The following is a 20,598-nucleotide window of genomic DNA, read 5'->3' as shown; positions in this document are numbered from 1 at the left end:
TTCAAAATAAGGCTTCACTCTCTGGCCATTTACTTTGAATGCGTTGGTGCCATCTTCTCGCGTTAGTTCCACAGCTTCATATGGAAAGATTTTCTTAATGATAAAGGGTCCTGTCTACCTGGATTTTAGTTTTCCTGGAAACAAACGTAAACATGATATGAATAATAGAACATTTTGGCTAACAACAAGTTCTTTCTTACTGATGTGTTGGTCATGCCAACGCTTTTTCTTTTCTTTGTACAGCTTGTTGTTCTCATACGCGTTCAATCGCCACTCCTCGATCTCGTTGAGCTGAAGTTTGCATTGAGCGCCCACGGCATCCAAGTTCATGTTTAACTTCTTAACTGCCCAAAACGCCTTGTGCTCCAACTCTAAAGGTAAGTGACAAGCTTTTCCAAATACAAGAGAGTATGGAGACATATCTATAGGAGTTTTGTAAGCAGTCCTGTAGGCCTAGAGCGCTCCATCCAGCCTCTGTGCCCAATCCTTCCGCGTTGCATTAAAGACTATCTTCAGGATAGACTTGATTTCTCGATTTGATACTTCCGCTTGACCGTTTGTTTGTGGGTGGTAAGCAGTGGCGATCTTGTGCCTGATATTATATTTTGTAAGTAATTTGGAAATGATGCGATTAATGAAGTGCGTACCTTCGTCGCTTATCAGGGCTATTGGCATTCCATAGCATGTAAAGATGTTCCTGGTAAGAAACTTAGATACAGTGGACGCATCATTCCTAGCATAGACTACTGCTTCTACCCACTTAGATACATAATCTACTGCAAGCAGGATGTACTGTTGGCCACAGGACAGGGAAAAGGTCGTATCCTATAAAATCTATGTCCCAAATATCAAACAGTTCCACTTCAAGAATATTGTTCAAGGGCATTGCATCCCTTGAAGAAATATTCCTGGTGCATTGACAAGGGTCACATTTTCGAACAAACTCCCTCGCGTCTTTAAAGAGGGTGGGCCAAAAGTATCCACTTTGAAGAATCTTCACTGCGGTTCTTTGCCCACCAAAATGCCCTCCGTAAGGAGAGTCATAACACTCAGCTAAGATGCGTTGTGTCTCCTCCTCCAGAACGCATCGACGCATTATAGAGTCAGAGCCTTGTTTATATAGAAATGGTTTATCCCAAAAATAAAAATTGTTGTCATGAATTAACCGCTTCTTTTGCTGAGAGTTGAAGCTCCCAGGGAATTTCTTGGTGGTTAAATAATTGATTATGTCCGCATACCAAGGTTCCCTACTTTCAACTCTAAACAGGCTTTCATCAAGAAATCCGTCCTTGATTTCACCTTCTTGGGCTTGTATTTCTTGATTCTCTAGACTGGACAGGTGGTCAGCCACCTGATTTTCTGTTCCCTTTCTGTCCAGGATATCAATATCAAACTCCTGTAGCAACAGCACCCATCTTATCAACCTTAGCTTCGCTTCTTTTTTACTCATCAGGAATTTTATGGCTGAGTGGTCGGTGTATATGGTGGCTGACGCACCAACTAAGTAAGATCAAAACTTTTCAATGCCAAACACTACAGCCAACATTTCTTTTTCAGTAGTGGTTTAGTGTTCCTAAGAGTCATTTAGTGTTTTGGACGCATAAGAGATGGGGTGTATCAAATTACCCTTCTTCTTCCCTAACATTGTTCTTACTGCCGCATCACTCGCATCGCACATGAGAATAAAGCGTTGCGTCCAGTCCGGTGCCATCAGTACTGGAGCTATCGTCAACGCATACTTCAAGGTTTCAAACGCATCAGTGTAGTCTTCATTTAAGTCATAGGGTCGGTTCACTTCTAGTAATGCGCTCAGAGGTCACGCAATCTGAGAGAATCCTCTAACGAACCGTCTATAGAAGTCGGCATGCCCTAGAAAACTTCGTAAGTTTTAACATTTGATGGTGGTGGATGTTTTGCTATGACATCTATTTTGGCTTCATCTACTTCTAAGCTAGCCTAAGATACTTTGTGACCTAAGACAATTCCTTTAGTCACCATGAAGTGATATTTCTCCCAATTCAGCACCAAGTTTGTTTCCTCGCATCGAGCGAGGACGGCCTTCAAATTATCTAGGCATGACTAGAATGAGTCTCCAAAGACTGAAAAGTCGTCCATGAAGACTTCAACGGTCTTTTCTAGGAAGTCAGAGAAGATAGCCATCATACATCTTTGAAATGTCCCAGGTTCGTTACACAGCCCAAAGGGCATGCGTCTGAATGCAAAGTTCCAAAGGGACAAGTAAATGTAGTCTTGTCCTAATCTTCTGGATCTATCAGAATCGTTGTAACCAGAGTATCCATCGAGAAAGCAATAAAATCCTTTGCCCGCAAGTCTGTCAAGCATTTGATCGATGAAAGGAAAGGGGAAGTGGTCTATCTTAGTTGTTGTGTTGAGTTTCCTATAATCCATACAGACACACCAACCCGTGACAGTCCTCGAGGGTATGAGTTCATTATTGTTGTTGACTATCATGGTCGTTCCCCCTTTCTTAAGAACGCATTGGACTGGACTTACCCAGCTACTGTCGAATATAGGATAAATTACTCCCGCGTCCAACCATTTTAGAATTTCTTTCTTAACCACTTCTTTCATTATGGGGTTCAACCTTCTTTGAGGCTCGATTGACCCCGATTTCCCTTCTTCCAACCTAATCTTATGCATGCAATAAGATGGACTAATGCCACGGATATCCGCATGTGTCCAGCCTATTGCACACTTGTGCTTTTTTAGCATCTGCAAGAGAGATTGCTCATTAAGCTCTATGAGATTTGTGGAAATGATCACAGGTAAAGTGTTGTTGATTCCAAGGAACGCATATTTCAAGTGTCCAGGTAACTGTTTCAACTCGAGTTCTGGTGGTTCTTCAAGTGATGGACGCATTGGTTTTGTCCGTCGCTCACTCAGACTTGGCGGCTCTGATTCTTTCCGGTTCTTCTCCAATGCGAGGACCTCATATACATGAGTCTCTTCTTCAAGAAACTCAATACTGTTTAGTTGACAATCTTCACTATCTGGGAATTTTAATGCGTTGAGCACATTAAAATTCACCTCCTCATTGTCCACGCACATAGTTAATTCGCCTTTATGCACGTCAATTAAAACTTTCCCAGTAGCTAAGAAGGTGCATCCAAGGATAATTGGTACCTCCCTATCTGCTTTATAGTCCAAGATAATAAAGTCTGCTGGGAATATGAGATTGTCAACCTACACCAGAACATCTTCAATCTTCCCTTCACGGTACTTAATTGTTCTGTCAGCGAGCTGAAGAGTAACAGAAGTGGATTGTGCTTCACCAATCCCCAATTTCTTAAAAATTGAAAGTGGCATGAGATTAATGCTGGCTTCTAGATCACACAACGCATGACCCACATCCAATCCTCCTATCGAACAAGGAATTGTAAAGCTCCCAGGGTCCTTCTGCTTCTTTGGTAGGCTGTTGTTTACTAACGCGTTACACTCTTACGTTAGCGCTATTACTTATTTCTCACTGACTCTTCACTTCTTTATCAAAATGTCCTTCAAAAATTTTACATATGTTGGCATCTGCTCCAAAGCCTCTATCAGTGTAATGTTGATATACAGCTGCTTTAGAAGCTCAAGAAAGTGCTTGAATTATTGTTCATCATTCTTCTTCATTAGACGCCTAGGAAATGGTGCATTCAAAGTCACTTCAGGCTTTCCCGCGTTAGACGTACTGGGTTCTGAATGGCTTGTAGTCTCGAGCATCCTTTCTTCCCGATCCATTGAACATGTGATGCGTTCTTTCAAAGGACTACTATTTCTTGAATTCATTCTTCTTTCTTCAAGAGCTCTTCCACTTCGCAACATCACCGCGTGACATTGCTCCTTCCTATTATTGTTCTCAGGTGTTTCAGTATTGCTAGGTAGAACTTCAGGTTGCCTGTTTTTCAACTCACTCGCTATCTGCCCTACCTGGATTTCCAAGTTTCTGATAGATGACGCCTGACTTTTCAGCAACGCGTCATTCTGGGCTATGTACTCCTTCAATAGGTTCTCAAGCGAAGATCCTGAGCTCGACGCTTGTCCTCCTTTATTAAAGGGTTGTTGATGTTGCTGATGCGTTTGTTGAAATGCAGGCGGCGGTCCATTCCTTTACTGATGGTTCGCCCCTGGGTGGTGCTTCTGATGATTTCCTCCTGTCCAAGAAAAATTCGGATGGTTTCTCCATCTAGGATTATATGTATTAGAGAATGGGTTGTTTTTTATGAAACATACTGACTGAGGGTTTTGTGGACATTCAGCATAGGTGTGAGGATCTCCACAGCCCACATAGCTAACCATGGGCTGCCCAAACGCCTCTACCTGATTCGCCTTCTACTAATTTGATGCGCTTCCTAGCGTTATGTTCTGCAGAAGGCTGGTCATCATAGCCACTTGAGCAGAAAGTATGGCTATTGCGTTGGCATCAATAGAATTAATGTTCTGAGAACTCTTCTTCCTGTCAGCTCTTCCATCATTCGTATCACCCACCCATTCCATATTGTGTTTAGCAATGCGGTCTAGTATCTCTTTAGCCTCAGTGTAAGATTTGTCCATAAGTCCACCAACTGTTGCTGCATCTGCTGCCATCTGCGATGCTTTATTCAGTCCTCCATAAAATGTCTCCATTTGGATAGTTAGAGGTAGTCCATGGTTCGAGAAATTATTGACCAAGCCCTTAAAATGCTCTCATGCAGCGCTTAAGGTCTCAGCATCTTCTTGTTCAAAGTTCATAATCTCTCGACACCTCCTCGTGTTGGTGGTAGGTGGGAAGTATTTTTGCATAAATTTTTCCACCAACTTCTCCCAGGTGGTAATTTCACCAGGCTCCAGTGAGCTCACCCATTGTTTTGCGTCATCATGCAAAGAATACGGAAACAAGGACAGCCTAATCGGCTCTGGGGTGATTCCAGGAATCACAAATGAATTACACGTTTCCAGGAAACGCTTCATGTAGGTGTGAGGATCTTCACCACAACCACCCCTAAATTGTCCAGCAGACTGGAGCATTTGGAGCATAACAGATTTCATCTCGAACCTGGTTCCATCTGAAATTGGGTATATGATTCCTGGAGAGAAATCATACAGTACAGTGTATGCGTACTCCCTCATGGGACACGTGCTGCTATACGCCATCAGGATTGGATTCTATGCAGCATGAGCTAGTTGTTGATTTGCCTATTCTTCCGCCATTGCTCGTTGCCTGTTTTGTTGTCTGAGAAATTGCTGCCTCAACCTTCGACGACGGTTGGATATGTTTTTATGCCAGAAGGTCCTTTCAATCTCGGGGTCGTATTTGAGTCCAGGAGTACTCTTTAATGAATTTGGAAGACGTTGAAGAAAGAACAAATGGTGTAGACGATAAGCAAGTGGGAGAGAAAATGAGCTATTGTATAGATATGTGTTTATCGTTTAGAAGAAGCTACACGATCTTGTAGGTTTTACTAAGCAATCGTTTAGTAAACGGTAGACGATCAGTTAGAAAACGCAGCACACTATGTGATCGTTTAGGAAAGCTAAGCGATCATTTAGGAACTAGCGTGCGATCGTTTAGGCGCTGGTGTGCGATCGTTTAGGCGATGACCAACTATCATATAAGCTCTCAAACTATGTGATCATAATGTTTTCACATCGATTACCGATTTTTTCAAACTTTTGCAAAATGAAACAAATTTTCATTTTATTCATCGGTTACAATAACCGACTTCGGATTCTCGCACTAACACACGTTCGAGAGAAGTTTTAGGCCAATTATCATATAATTAACCAATTAAATAATTAATGAATATAATCATATTATATTCTGAATATTCTTACCCTATAGTTTGATATCACATATCTACTATAGTAATTTCTCCTCTACTTGATATATATCATATTCATATCTAATTTCCTCAAAAATAACGTCTCTTACACATTTAGTCAATTATATCATACATAATTAACTAGTCCAATTATATCATATATAATCGAACTCCCTCTTGTCAATTTGAACATTTCAAATTAACCCAAACACTAATTCTCGACTTTTGTGGCTCGAAGCTCCAATGGTACGTGAATAGCTGACTAAACTCTTTAGCCACGAGATCCACCATCCGTTAACTGTCAGGAATTCCACTAAAGACCAACAGCTGAACTCTTCTTACCACAGATATATTTTTGTGTCCATCAGATATAACCAATCATGAGTACGATGACCCTTCAAAGATGCTCGTAAGTACAGTTGGGCCAATTTACCGTTTTTCCCCTGTAGCTACATTTCACTCCGTAAGTACCACTGATTCCTCTAATGAACAATACAACATAGTCCAACTATGTGTGAACACCTCTCGGGCCAAGAGAATGTATGTGGCGCCACATCGTTCAAGTCCTGAAATAAGCCCTTAAGGGAGCTATCTATCTACTTAACCCTGCCTCGGGGAAGGAATGAATTCTATCTTGTGTAGCTGAGTTCCCAACTCCCAAATTAGACGAGTCCCCAAAATGGTAGGTTTGAATCGGTGACCTGGCCAATCGCACCCATACAAATCAAAGGACCACCCTTAAAGGCAAGAGTTTCCAACTCACTCAGGATTGGGGTCATGTTACCTATGGTCATCTTAGTAAAGTGAAGGCTCTGTCATGAACGATGTTATATAACGAGACGTTAACACTTCGTGGTCAGGTCTTATACAAACTCTTTGTATAGGACGCCCCCGCTCGCATGTCCCCTACACGAATGATCAGTATCAGACCATCTGTGATAAGTCACAACACTTGTGACAATTCCACAAAGTGGGCTGCATCCGTAAATTACCAGGATAAGGTTTCCCTCCTATATCCATATACTACAGACCATTTTGGTTATCAGTCAAGACATGATCCACTTGTATGTCACCACATACATGCTTAAGTTACATACAGTTAGCAGGGATTTTATGTTTATTGGTATATGTTAAAGCAAATAAAACATACAATTGAGGAAAAAAAAAAGATGTGAAGTAAATATCATATATTATACAGCAAAAGCGTTCGTATAAACTGTTTACAAACTATAGAACACGAGACTTTAGGGATTCAACCCCAAAAATCTCCTATATGTCCTAAAGCAAAGTGGAGTGTACATAAAATCAGTACAAAACAATAAACTAGGGCATAAAAGCCCAGTACAAGAAAATCTCCCACTTGCCTTAGTCCAGCCGCGGGCGATCCTGTAGACCCATGCTCCGTAGGTGACCTCAAACATTGTAGCCATGAGAGCCTTCATAAATGGGTCAACAAAATTGTGCTCCGAAGCGATCTTCGTGACGATCACATCCCCTTGATGCACTATCTCACAAATCATATGATACTTCCGCTCCGTGTGTTTGCTGCGCCTGTGACTCCTTGGCTTCTTGAAGTTCGCCACTGCTCCATTATTATCACAATATAGGGTAATGGGACTAAACATACCTGGAACAACTTCCAGTTCTGTCAAGAACTTCCTGAGTCAGATGGCCTTCTTAGCAGCTTCGCAAGCCGCTATGTACCCCGCCTCCATAATGGAGTCGGCGATGCACCCCTGCTTAGTTCTTCGCCACATTATAACTCCTTTGTTAAGAGTAAAGACTGGCCCTGATGTGGAGATGCGAGAGTCTTTATCAGTCTGAAAGTTAAAATCTGTGTTTCCTGTAAGGATCAAATCCCTAGAACCATACACGAGCATGTAGTCCCTCGTTCTCCGAAGATACTTTAGGATGTTCTTCACTATAGTTTAGTGACCCTGGCCTGCATTAGACTGATACCTACTGACTATGCCCAAAGTGTAGCAGATGTCTGGACGAGTAAAGAGCATCGCGTACATCAAACTGCCAACGACAGATACATATGGGGCCCATCTCATCTCCTCAACCTCTTGAGGGCATCTTAGGACACATGCCTTAGGACAAAGTGAACTCCATGCCGAATGGCAGTAGGCCCCTCTGAGTCCTTACCATCGAGCTACTTGGCAACATCTTGTCAATGTACAATGCCGTAAAGAAGTGCTATAGAACTTTTTTCTTACGATCCCAAAAGATCTGTATACCTATAAAAAAATATTGAGCTTCTTCCGAATCATTCATTTGGAATTGGTTGCTAGTCAGTTCTTAACCTGCAGTCAGTAGACCTACATCATTTCCACATGGTAGTATTATTCGTCCCTGTTACAAAACCACTTAAGAAAGACTACTTGAAGCGTTGATGACTCTTTCTTGTAACACCAACGTTCATCAACGTTTTGGTCAACAGCCATACGACTTGATCCCTAGTATCAAACCGTATTTTCCAAAATTTGAGACGCCTGTTTCAGCCCATAAATGGACCGATTCAGCTTGCAAAACCTTTTGCTTTTGACTTTGGCTATGAATTCACCTCGGGGTTGCAACCATGTAAATGGTCTCCTCAAGATTTGCCATTCAAAAAAGGCCGTCTTAACGTCTATTTTCCAATCTCATAATTATAATAAGTTGCAATAGACAGGAGGATGCGGATTCTGATTCTAAACATGGCAACAGGCGAGAAAGTCTTTTATAGTTCGGCCTCCTTACGCTGGTCATAACCCTTTGCCACAAGTCGAGCCTGGAAGGTCTGTACCTTTCCCATCAGTACCCCGTTTGCGCTTGTAATTCCATTTGACAACCTATATAGGTCTTACCCCATTCAGGCTGATCTTACAAGATCCCATACTGAGTTGAAGTACATCGACTCCATCTCGAGATCCATGGCCTTAACTCATTCATCCCGGTCAACATCCTTCATCTGCTACCATAGCAAGGATTTTCGTGAATCCCAGATAACGAATGGGTGGGTTCGCAACCCTCCCACTACGTCGAGGTTCCCTCAACTCTTAAGGTGGAACCGACCTACTAGATGAACTCCTATCAATAACTCTTGCTGATGTAGCAGGCTCTTCAACAACTCTTGTTGAAGTTTCAATAGTGTCATTGGAAAGCTCACACAACACGACTTTACTTCGTGGATTGTGCTCCCTTATATGATCCTCCTCCAAGAAAGTAGCGTTCATTGAAACAGACACCTTATTTTCCGTTGGGTGATAAAAATAACCCCCTCGTGTACCTTTGGGGTAGCCTATAAAGAGGCATAACCTCGAATGTGGTTCCAACTTCTTGGGATTAGCCTCAAGCACATGTGCAGGGCAACCTCAAATGCAGAAGTGACGTAAACTAGCTTTATGCCCGTTCCACAACTCCAGAGGTGTTCTCGCAACACTCTTGGAGGGAACACAGTTGAGTATGCATACCACAGTCACCACTGTGAAACCCCAAAATGAGTCTGATAAGGAAGCGTAGTTTATCATCAAACAAACCATGTCCAACAAGGTCCTACTTCTTCTCTCCGCTACACCATTTTGTTGAAGTGTACCTGGCACTGAGAGTTGGGAAACGATTCCATGTTCTATCAAATAGTCTTGGAATGTCGAGTCCAAAAACTCTCCACCTCGATCTAATCAAAGTGTTTTAATTCGTCTATCCAATGTGTTTTCAACTTTAGCCTTGACCTCTTTGAACTTTTCAAAGCATTGAGACTTTCGTTGCATAAGATAAACATACCCGTACTTGGAGTAATCATCAGTAAAACTGATAAAATACTCATAGCCAACTTTAGGCTCGCACATTCATAGGACCACAAAGGTCACAATATACTAACTCAAGAGGCTCCTTAGCACTATAACCTGTTTTAGTAAAAGGTCGTTTAGTCATCTTACCTTCAAGGCAAGACTCGCACACTAGTAAAGAATTTTCTTCTAACTCACTCAGAAGTCCATTCTTCACCATTCTCTCAATCCTATTGGGATTTATGTGCCCTAAATGAAGATGCCAAAGATGGGCATTTTCTTTTGGAAAAATACGTCGATGTTTTGTTTGAGTTATGGCAGTTTTAAACAATTCTGTGTTATAGAGGAAATTAATGGCTAACGGCTTTAGCACATATAAATTAGATTCTAGATTTTGTGTACAAATAATAACACCATCTTTATGAATAAACGCTTTATTCACATTAAAAGATATAGTGTATCTACATTGCAATAAACAATTTATAGAAATTATGTTACTCTTAAGTTCAGGAACAATATATACATCATTCCAAACTAGAAACCTTTTATGTAAAGCTAACTGGAGCCCTCCCATTGCCACAGCTAAGAGACGTGCCCAATGTCCACACGCATCGTCATCTCATCAGCCTCCTACTGTCACCAGGATCTAATCCCCTGAAAAAAAGAACAAACGTGGTTAGTGACGTCCGAATCAATTATCCAGGCAGAATCATTATTCTCCACTAAACAAGTTTCAAGAACAAGTGAACCATATTTACCTTTATCAACCTTGGCTGCCTTCTTCTCTTTCAGATAGCAAGGACAGTTCCTCTTCTAGTGTCCATCCTGATTGCAGTGGAAACACTTTCCCTTTTCAATCAGTAGACACCTCCTTGGGGCGACAGGCGGTGGGTTAGTAGGCGCCTTCCCTTTTCTCTTACCACCCTTCTTCTTCTTCCCCTTTGCAGAGTTAGAACTAGAAGGTGCAGACATCGTTCCTGAGGTCGAACCTCTATGGAACATCCTGGAGGATGAAGCAACATTTTCCTCACCCTTTTTCCTCTCCTTACTTTTCAGTAAAGATTGGTAGGTCTGCAACTCGTTGAGGAGATTTGTAAGGTTATATTCACTTTGTTAAGAATCACATTTCTAACAAATTACAGGAAGCTCTCAAGTAATGAATGCAGAATTATGCTAACCTGGCTACCCTCATCGATGGTAGACCCATTCAACTCCGCCACATTGAAGTGGACCATCATGTTAAGCACATGTTCATGAACAGAGGTGCCTTCTTCCATTTTAGAGTTGAACATATATTTAAGAGCCTCATGCATAAGCTGTTAAGATGATTTTCCAAACATCCCCCACATGGGCTCCATGATCTCACACGCTGAGACCATAGGCTCTTGTTTCTTGGCCAAGACTTCAAAATACTTGCCAAGATGTAGGCTCGAGCCTTCTTATTCGTCCTTGTCCATCGCTCCTATGCCTCCTGAACATTTCGAGCGGCATTGGGAGCTGGAATAGGAAGACAGTCCTTCATGAGAGCAAACATGAGATTCTTGATGATAAGGATCATCGTGATCATGTGTTTCCATGTTGCAAAATTGTCGCCAGTTAATTTTTCGGCGCTTAACAAAGCTAAAGTGGTTATTGCCATTTTGAAAAAAGTTGTTGCTGAAAATACGAACAAAACTTTATTAGATTTTGCTAAACCACATTAAACCAATTAGTTTTGTAAAATAGTTTCAAGTACCCTGATAGACTTCTATTTTGTAATGATGCCCCAGTGAGGCAGGACAAACATCACCGATGGGGTGATCAGATGCCCCTTCGCTGGGATGAGACATTCTTAACCATTAGACAGAACCAACTCCTAGAACTGAACCTAACAGCCACCATTTTTTGGTCCAGAACTGTTAACCTTTAACAATTCTGCATAAGTGTGACCCCTAGCTTTTGGTGCCAGAGTCCTGCCCTAATGAGCCCACCAAAGGGAAGAAGTAGATTAGGACAAGAGACTAAGTTACCTTATCCTCTTATAGGAGATCAAATAAAGAAATGAGCAATACTGCCATCCTTTAGGGAGACACTCCCAGGATGCCTCGAGGCGATGCACGGTACCTTTATTCAATCCAACGAGAGAGACCGAGGGATATATTATCGCACTTCCCGCTCCTACTTACTATGAACACTCTCTCCATCCACCTTTATATTGACCTACCCAAACACCATCCATTAGGGGGACACGCCAAAGGTACCTCAAGGCTGAGGGTAGATCTCACGGTGTGGACTATTTAGGAGAAACGTGAAAGGTTTAAGTGAAGCATCTTATGCCCCAAATACCTCCCATTGAATGTTCTACTTAAGGGTTCATTAAGCTAGAGAATATGGCTATTGATTTTAGTCTAAGTCATCTTTTTAAAACTCTTCTCATAAACAACGTTTGTCTATGAAAAATGAACAAGTTCAAGTAGTCACATTTAAACACTTTAATGGATTGTCCTTAACTTACATGCATGCATCAAATCTATCTAATTCACCTTTCCAGGTGATGCTCGTAATTATGAAGTGGAAATATGGATGATATGCGTTGATGGATTTACATTGTGCACTCAAGTTTCCCCAGCGGAATTCAAGTGTAAATTCCTCTGAGTTTCCTGGTAAGTCCAGGGTCGAATACAGGGACTTGTGAAAATAGATTGCGTTGGTAATTTTGATGAAAACTTTGCGGTAATCAGGTAAATAAATAAAGTGTTTGGTTTGTTGATTGTGTTGATTAAAGATAAATAAAAAATGCAGTGGAGTTTGAAAAGAGTTGGTAAACAGGAAATGTTATGAATATGCGGTGAACGGGTTGAGAAGGATTTCGGCTAACACTCCCTAGAATGTGTTCATGCCTGCAACCATGCAACATGCATACAACAGTAAACCACCTCTCAGTGTGAATACCACGACTTCTAAGGCTAGAACGCATGTGATATATGCGATAAGTCTACAGGGTTTACACATAAACCTCTATTTCTATTTATGCAATGACAGCATGACAACCACACAAATATGCGACCATATAATATCATTCTCATCTCTAGGATGCATGCGATGCAAGTTGACAAACAGAGCTTATCTCTAAGTCCCTATCTCTTGTTTATGTAGTCCTAATCTTGCTCTCTCGAGTCCAGATTCTAACCTAGCTCTCTCGAGACATTAAGTTCTTTCTTTAGACTCTCTCTCGAGTAACTCTAAAGGGTATTTTTCACAGTATAAAACAAGACAATCGCAAGTAATGAACTTCCTAGGTCATGTTAGCTTAGTTCTTCTCAACCCATTCGACTAGTTTAGATACTCATGTGTATTAAGAGTGTGAGCAGATGTAGAAATAGAACTTCCATTGAATAGATATGAAGATGAAGTATAAATGACAATGCAAGTATAATAAAGAGCCTAGTAGCAATTTCTTGCTGCCAGGCGTTTACATTGTTTCTATTCGTGCTCTAAAGATAATCTCGCTCTCGCGAGAGTCGGTCCGCTCTCTGCTCTTACGCCCTAAGGTTCTCTCTCGAGTTGCCCTGAGCGATCTCCAACGCCACCACTCTTCTCTTGCTCCACCTTAAAATGGAAAGGAAATTATGAACAGAAGCAACTGGTTAACTCGTCAACCCCTTCTCTAAAGAATGCCCTTGGTATTTATAGAGCATCCATGGTGAAAGACAACTTCTCTCTCCTGGTTGTACAGATGGAACAGCTTTAATTCCTGACTGATGCACCAGATAATTGTTACCGATAAAGCTGAATGTACTTTGTGACCGTTATCGGCTGTCAACTTAATTTGGATTCGAATGTCATCAGCTTTCTATCCAATCGCTCTTAATTATCCTTTCATCTGGATGCGCCCACCATGTTGCGCTGACCAAGTTGCGGCGATCCCTCTCGGGTGAATGTTTGCGAGCACAATCAACGCAAAGCCTTGCGGTGAAGTTGCACTTGACCAATGAATTCCTATTATCGCAATTTTTGCATTGCTTAATGCATATTCTGCACAAAAATACAAAAATCAATAGTTCTAATGCGTTGAATGCATGCAACCGCAATATTATAGAATTTATGCTTAATGGACGCAAATTAACATATTTCATCAACGCAATCTAACATTGTTTAAGAACTTAGCACTATGATAACGTGCATTTCTGCCTCTTATCACTAGGTAAGTTCCCAGGTAGGGGTGTTACGTTTTCGTCAACTTAAATACCCCAACCTAGACAGAACCCACATTAGACAAAAGGTCCCTTATAGATAGATTTACTACACTATACCTTTTTATTAGTCAAGTTAATCCTATTAAACTGATGAACAAGATTAAAGCCTTAGGGTTGCTATTAGACTGATAATCATATTAGAACTGTGACCTTAGGTCTATGTGATCCAAGTTTTAAACATTTTAAAACCATGAATTAAACCTAAGTGAGCATGCATGTCTTTCTTATTTCTTTTAGTTCTAATTTCTCTTCAACTTTTAAAAAGAAACAACTAAAATGCCATTGCACACAACTAGGTGTTTATAACATTTATAAAGTAACCTATGTGTCATGCTTCATGCAATGTCCGGTCATTACTATACATAACTTTTATAGAACGCATAATAACCAAGCAAACATGTTATTATTCACCCTTATACTATAACAATTATAATATAAAGATGATGCATGTTAATGTTTTTTATGCATGCATAAATATAACTCTTATATTATATGATACATGAGCATGTAATTACATAATTAAATCATGCTTCTCTAAATTATAACAATTACAATAAAAAGATGATGCATGACCAATGCATAACCAAAGTGAGATTTACTATATGTGCATACCATATGACATATAAAAACCATACATCGCATGTATTAAATTAAGGATTAATGGACCGAGATGAGCCTTTACAAAAAAACCGGAATGAAATAATCCTATCTATTACATTTTTCATCGAGTGAACCGGTTCATAGGAGAACCGGGTCTTGAACTGCCAGGAGGACTCCATCGTGTAGTAAACGCCGAAGGTAGACAATCGCCCAGAGCGCACTAGACAATAGGTGTAAAAGCTAAATGATCGCATAGACGACTACGAGGTTGTGAAGCCTGATCGTCTAAGCGATCGCTTAATGTGGTGACAGATAAACGATTTACCTTGCGTTACTAAGCGATCGTTTAGTCAGTTACTAAGTGATGAAGCTTGCTAACCTAAACGATCGTCTAGTGCGCGTGCATGTTAAACGATAAGTGAGCATCCCATCGTCTACACGAGCCGATACTCAACAATCGTTTACCCATCGTCCACACGACGCGATCAACCCTTGATCATCTCCTTCCTCGAAGAATTGCAACGCTTGCTCCAATCTTCTTCATGAAACATTCAAGACTCAAATAGACTTTGAATTACAGACTCGATAATGATTATTAATGCCCAAAAATGCAGGGGCCTTTACATACGACCCAAAAAGTAAAAGAATTAAATCAAATCGAGGCTAACATCCACGAAAACATCCATTAATCCGCACATCCACAGCAATTTAACGATTAAACAGAGCAGATATGCACCCACCAAGAATGTATATGCAAGTCGTTGCAATAATGAAATTGGAATATCAGAACCTGGCTCTGATACCAATTGAAGGAACTCTTAACAAAGAGCATCCACGAGCGCGTTCGGATCTTTCCGATTTCATTGTGACCAAAATACAACACATACATTCTAACAGACAGTTATGCAAATTCACACCAATTAAAGGCATGCTTCGAACAATAAAATATAAAGGAAGGAGTTCTCATACCAGTTGAAGACCCTCTTTAAGCTTTCAAACCCTTACGAAGCGGAAGAACCTCCACTCGCACTCTATCGCCCAGCAAACCAATAGGATACAGCAACACGATCGTCTACACGAATGAAAGAAACACGAACAGTCATGAACAAGTGAACACAACAGGGACGACACCACCAAATGGAGCCCTTAGTATTCTTAGAGTGAGAATCCAAAGTGTGGTCTTTGGTGAATTTAGAAGAGTTTGGAGAAAGAACAAATCGTGTAGATGATAAGCAAGTGGGAGAGAAAAGGAGCTATTGTATAGCTATGTGTTTATCGTTTAGAAGAAGTTACACGATCTTGTAGGTTTTACTAAACGATCGTTTAGTAAATGATGGACGATCGTTTAGAAAATGCAGCACACTATGTGATCGTTTAGGAAAGCTAAGCGATCGTTAGGAACTAGCATGCGATCGTTTAGGCACTGGGGTGCGATCGTTTAGGCGATGACAACTATCATATAAGCTCTCAAACTATGCGATCGTAATGTTTTCACACCGATTATCGATTTTTTCAAACTTTTGCAAAATGAAACAAATTTTCATTTTATTCATCGGTTACAATAACCGACTTCAGATTCTCCCACTAACACACGTCCGAGAGAAGTTTTAGGCCAATTATCATATAATTAACCAATTAAATAATTAATGAATATAATCATATTATATTTTGAATATTCTTACCCTATAGTTTGATATCACATATCTACTATAGTAATTTCTTCTTTACTTGATATAAATCATATTTATATCTAATTTCCTCCAAAATAATGTCTCTCACACATTTAGTCAATTATATCATACATAATTAACTAGTCCAATTATATCATATATAATCGAACTCCCTCTTGTCAATTTGAACATTTCAAATTAACCCAAACACTGATTCTCGACTTTATCCAAGCTACCCAGGGGACCTAATGGACCTGTAGCTCGAAGTTTCGACGGTCCGTGAATAGCTGACTAAACTCTTTAGCCACGAGATCCACCATCCGTTAACTATCAGGCATTTCACTAAAGACCAACAGCTGAACTATTCTTACCACAGATATATTTTTGTGTCCATTGGATATAACCAATTATGAGTACGATGATCCTTCATAGATGCTCGTAAGTACAGCTGGGCCAATTTACCGTTTTTTCCCTGTAGTTACATCTCACTCCTTAAGTACCACTGATTCCTCTAATGAACAATACAACATAGTCCAACTATGTGTGAACACCTCTCGGGCCAAGAGAAGGTGTGTGGCGCCACATCGTTCAAGCCTTGGAATCGGCCCTTAAGGGAGCTATCTATCTACTTACCCTTGCATCGGGGAAGGAGTGAATTCCATCTTGTGTAGCTGAGTTTCCACCTCCCAAATCAGACGAATCCCCAAAATGATAGGTTTGAATCGGTGACCTGGCCACTCACACCCATACAAATCAAAGGACCACCCTTAAAGGCAAGAGTTCCCAACTCACTCAGGATTGAGGTCATGTTACCTATAATCATCCTAGTGAAATGAAGCCTATGTCATGAACGATGTTATATAACGAGACGTTAACACTTCGTGGTCAGGTCTTATACAAACTCTTTGTATAGGACGCCCCCGCTCGCATGTCCGCAAAACGAATGATTAGGATCAGACCATCTGTGACAAGTCACAACACTTGTGACAATTCCACAAAGTGGGCTGCATCCGTAACATTACCAGGATAAGGTTTCCTTCCTATATCCATATACTACAGACCATTTTGGTTATCAGTCAAGACATGATCCACTTGTATGTCACCACATACATGCTTAAGTTACATACAGTTAGCAGGGATTTTATGTTTATTGGAATGTGGTAAAGCAAATAAAACATACAACTGAGCAAAAAACAAGATGTGAAGTAAATATCATATATTATATAACACAAGTGTTCGTACAAACTGTTTACATACCACAAGACACAAGACTTTAGGGCATCAACCCCAACACATAGTTGTATTCCCCTCACTGTATATATATTATGTCCACATGATTTAACCATAATTAGTAAGTCGACCCTTCATAGGTTATTCGTAATAATGGTTGGGTTTAATGTATGTTTTACCCCCAAGATTACGTCTTGTTCCTTAAGTTCCTACTGATCCTCTAATAAAAATTAGTTTCGATCCAGTCACTAAACCAAATTCCTCTCAGCCTAGTGAGAGGGTGGGGCCCCTTGTTCAAGACCTGGATTCAGTACTTAAGAGAACACCTTTCTCCTATCCCTAAGTTGGGTAGGCGTGAATTCCGTCTTACATCCTATGTCCCCAACTATTTAGCCGGTCTTATCCCTGAAATTGGAGGATTATTGAGCCGGCGTTGTTGAGCCAACCCTCACCTATGCAAATCTAAAGATAATCCTAAATAAATAGGAGTTCATAGTTAGCTCAGGATTAAGATCGAGTTACATAGGTCATCTAAATGAAATAGTCAATCTTATACAGTAAACACCGTTATAAAGTAAAAGTGACTTATTTCTTGGTTCAATCTTATGCAAACTCATTGCATAGGATGCCCCCACTCCTCATGTCAATACATGAATGAATCTGGATCACTTTGTTTGTAGTATCTTTACAATAACTTGTAACAACTACAGAGTAGGCCGCATCCAATAATGTTACCATAATAAGGTACCCAACCTTAACCATGTATTATAGATCGTTTTGGCTATTTATTCAAACTTGATCCATCTCTATGTCTCTACATAAAGTTCAAGTATTCATATAATAGTCATGGATCTTAGTTTATTGGATTTAGACTTTTATGTATGCAATTTATAGAATCAATAATAAGTTTATTGACTATAGAATATGTTTATTTTTTACAAACTGCGAGTTTTAGGACATAAAACCCAACAGGTTTCACTTACGGTGGTGTCCCTTGTTCATCGAAGAAACATCGTGAGAAGACAGAGTGGAAAACGTGAAGAGTTCGAGATTCAATAAAGGTTTGTTGCTTTGTCCCTTTGTTTCTTCTTTTAACGCATGCTTCTTATAATGTTGACCCATTATTATTTATGTTTGCTTTGCTATTTTTTTCCCTTAAAAACTGAAAAACAAAATACAAGGCGATCTCACGCTTCCGCAGGAACTCAATTTCCTTCAATTGGTATCAGAGCCAATTCTTGCAATTTTATTTTTTGGTGTTTAGAAAAAAAATAGAGAACATGGTGGGTGCTTTTGTGCACTGTTTTCATGAGATGAGTACTGTAAATTTCATTTATGTATTTTTGGCTTAATAGATGTTTTTGGTATTTGGCATATAAACTTACTTACTTGATTTGATCATGTAAGGACTCGTTGTTTTTTGGCATTTTACTGTAAATCAAGTCTGTAAGTCCATGTCATTTGTGGCAAAAGTTTCTATGAAAATAACCCATGAAAACAAAGGCGAAACAAGAAAAAACAGAGAGAAACTATGTAGTGCATTTCGGTTTTTCAGGGACAGCTTTTACAAATTTGTCGATATCTAAAGTTCTAACTGTTGGATCTTGCTGAAATTTGGTCAGTATTTTCAGGACACCTAGGGTCTCATTTTGAACGGTTGGATCATCATGAGATCTGTTTTATTCGTCATCGCTGCCAAACATAAATAGTTTTCATTTTTGTTTTTCTATTTTGTTTTAGAATTTTCTAAAGTCTAGGGTTTTAGATTTTATTTTTTTATAATTAAACAAGTATAACTCGATTATATTAATTTAATTATTTTATTAGGATGCCAAATATCAATCTGTTAGTGCCTTTTATATAATTGAATGTGCATGATGTATGTTTATATTATATGATTTATATGTTGCATATTGTATGTCATATAGATTTAAAATCCCACATTAAGATAAACATGTTTCATGCATCCTTTTAATATAAGTGTTATATTATGGTTGTATGATTAATTAAGCATGCCCATGCATCATACTAGAATATAATTGTTATATAGTCTAATAGCATGTGAATTGATTTCATTAGTGACAAGATAATTGTTATATTGTTTGACAAAAATGAAAGTGAACTTTGCATTAAGCATGACATTATTTAGATTAATATAAATGTTATATTTAATCAATGTAACAAAATGCAAATTTATAGATTTTATTTGTTCATTACTTTATAATGGTTATAAGTATAATGAAATTAGAATTACATTCTATAATCAAGAGTTGCATGCAAACATAGGTCCAAATTAATTTTAAATGGTTTAAAATTAACTCATCTAGACTTATGTTAAGCGCATTTTTAATGAGATTAGAAATAGGCTAATTTTTTAATTCGTTTTAATATGATTAAAATGAACTCCATTAAAAGATTAAATTTATAAAATAATTGCTCATAAGGGACCTTTGTCTTAGGAATGTTTTGTCTAGGAGGGGATATTTAAGTTGACGAAAATGGAATACCTCCACCTGGGAACCGACTTGGAAGGTGAATTGGGCAAATATTTTATAAGCATACAATAAGTGGTTGATTATATTAAAGAGTTTAGTAAATGAAATCACATATTGTTAAAATAACCAATATAAGTGTTATATTAAGCAAATTAACAAGGACTTGAAATGTCATTTCCATGTTTGGCCTTGTGGCGCTCTAGGAGCATCCCTTTTAAGAAGGTGTTTGCATAGAAAGGGACATATCAAACTCCAAAAATAGATAAGAATGTTATAATCAATTACACAAATTATGTTCTTCCCTGAGGCAGATTAGTTGAGGCAGGGTTATAGGGTTGAAAATGAAGGGTTATACTTACAAGAAAGCGTTAAGGCAGTTAATTATTTCTGGACCAAATCAATGATAACCAAATATTATAGGAATAAGAGTTATTTTGGTGTAATGTTTGATTGAGAATGTCTCAATTCAGTTCACTCTAAAGTGGCACTATTCTACCTCACTGAAGTATCATTGTAAAATAAAGTAATGTTGGGTTCATTTGGATAAAAATGATTTTTTGCATAAGTGTCTAAAATAAGTGATTTGTTTTGTATTAGAAAATATGACTAATGCAATAATCTCCTTGCTAGGAACCACCAAATTAACTAATGATAACTATGCACAATGGAAAAATATAACCAATACGGTTTTGGTGATTGATGACCTGAAATCGTCCTGTTGGAGAAATATCCTCCAACTCCTAGACCTACCGCCTCATGAACTATTCATGAGGTATATGACAGGTGGACCAAGG

General features: G+C 39.3%; 1 protein-coding gene across 1 annotated transcript; it reads right to left on the bottom strand.

Moving 5' to 3' along the window:
* Positions 1 to 2,079: 2,079 nt before the first annotated feature.
* On the bottom strand, positions 2,080 to 3,069 carry LOC120088980. Its single transcript, XM_039046419.1, has one exon. The coding sequence runs from the start codon at positions 3,067 to 3,069 to the stop codon at positions 2,080 to 2,082; it is 990 nt and encodes a 329-aa protein (XP_038902347.1).
* Positions 3,070 to 20,598: the final 17,529 nt, after the last annotated feature.

The sequence above is a fragment of the Benincasa hispida genome, chromosome 10 (assembly GCF_009727055.1).
Source record: "Benincasa hispida cultivar B227 chromosome 10, ASM972705v1, whole genome shotgun sequence".
NCBI classification, from domain to species: domain Eukaryota; kingdom Viridiplantae; phylum Streptophyta; class Magnoliopsida; order Cucurbitales; family Cucurbitaceae; genus Benincasa; species Benincasa hispida.
The sequence above is the reverse complement of the archived record's forward strand: the minus strand, read 5'-3'. Positions and strand labels throughout refer to the sequence as shown.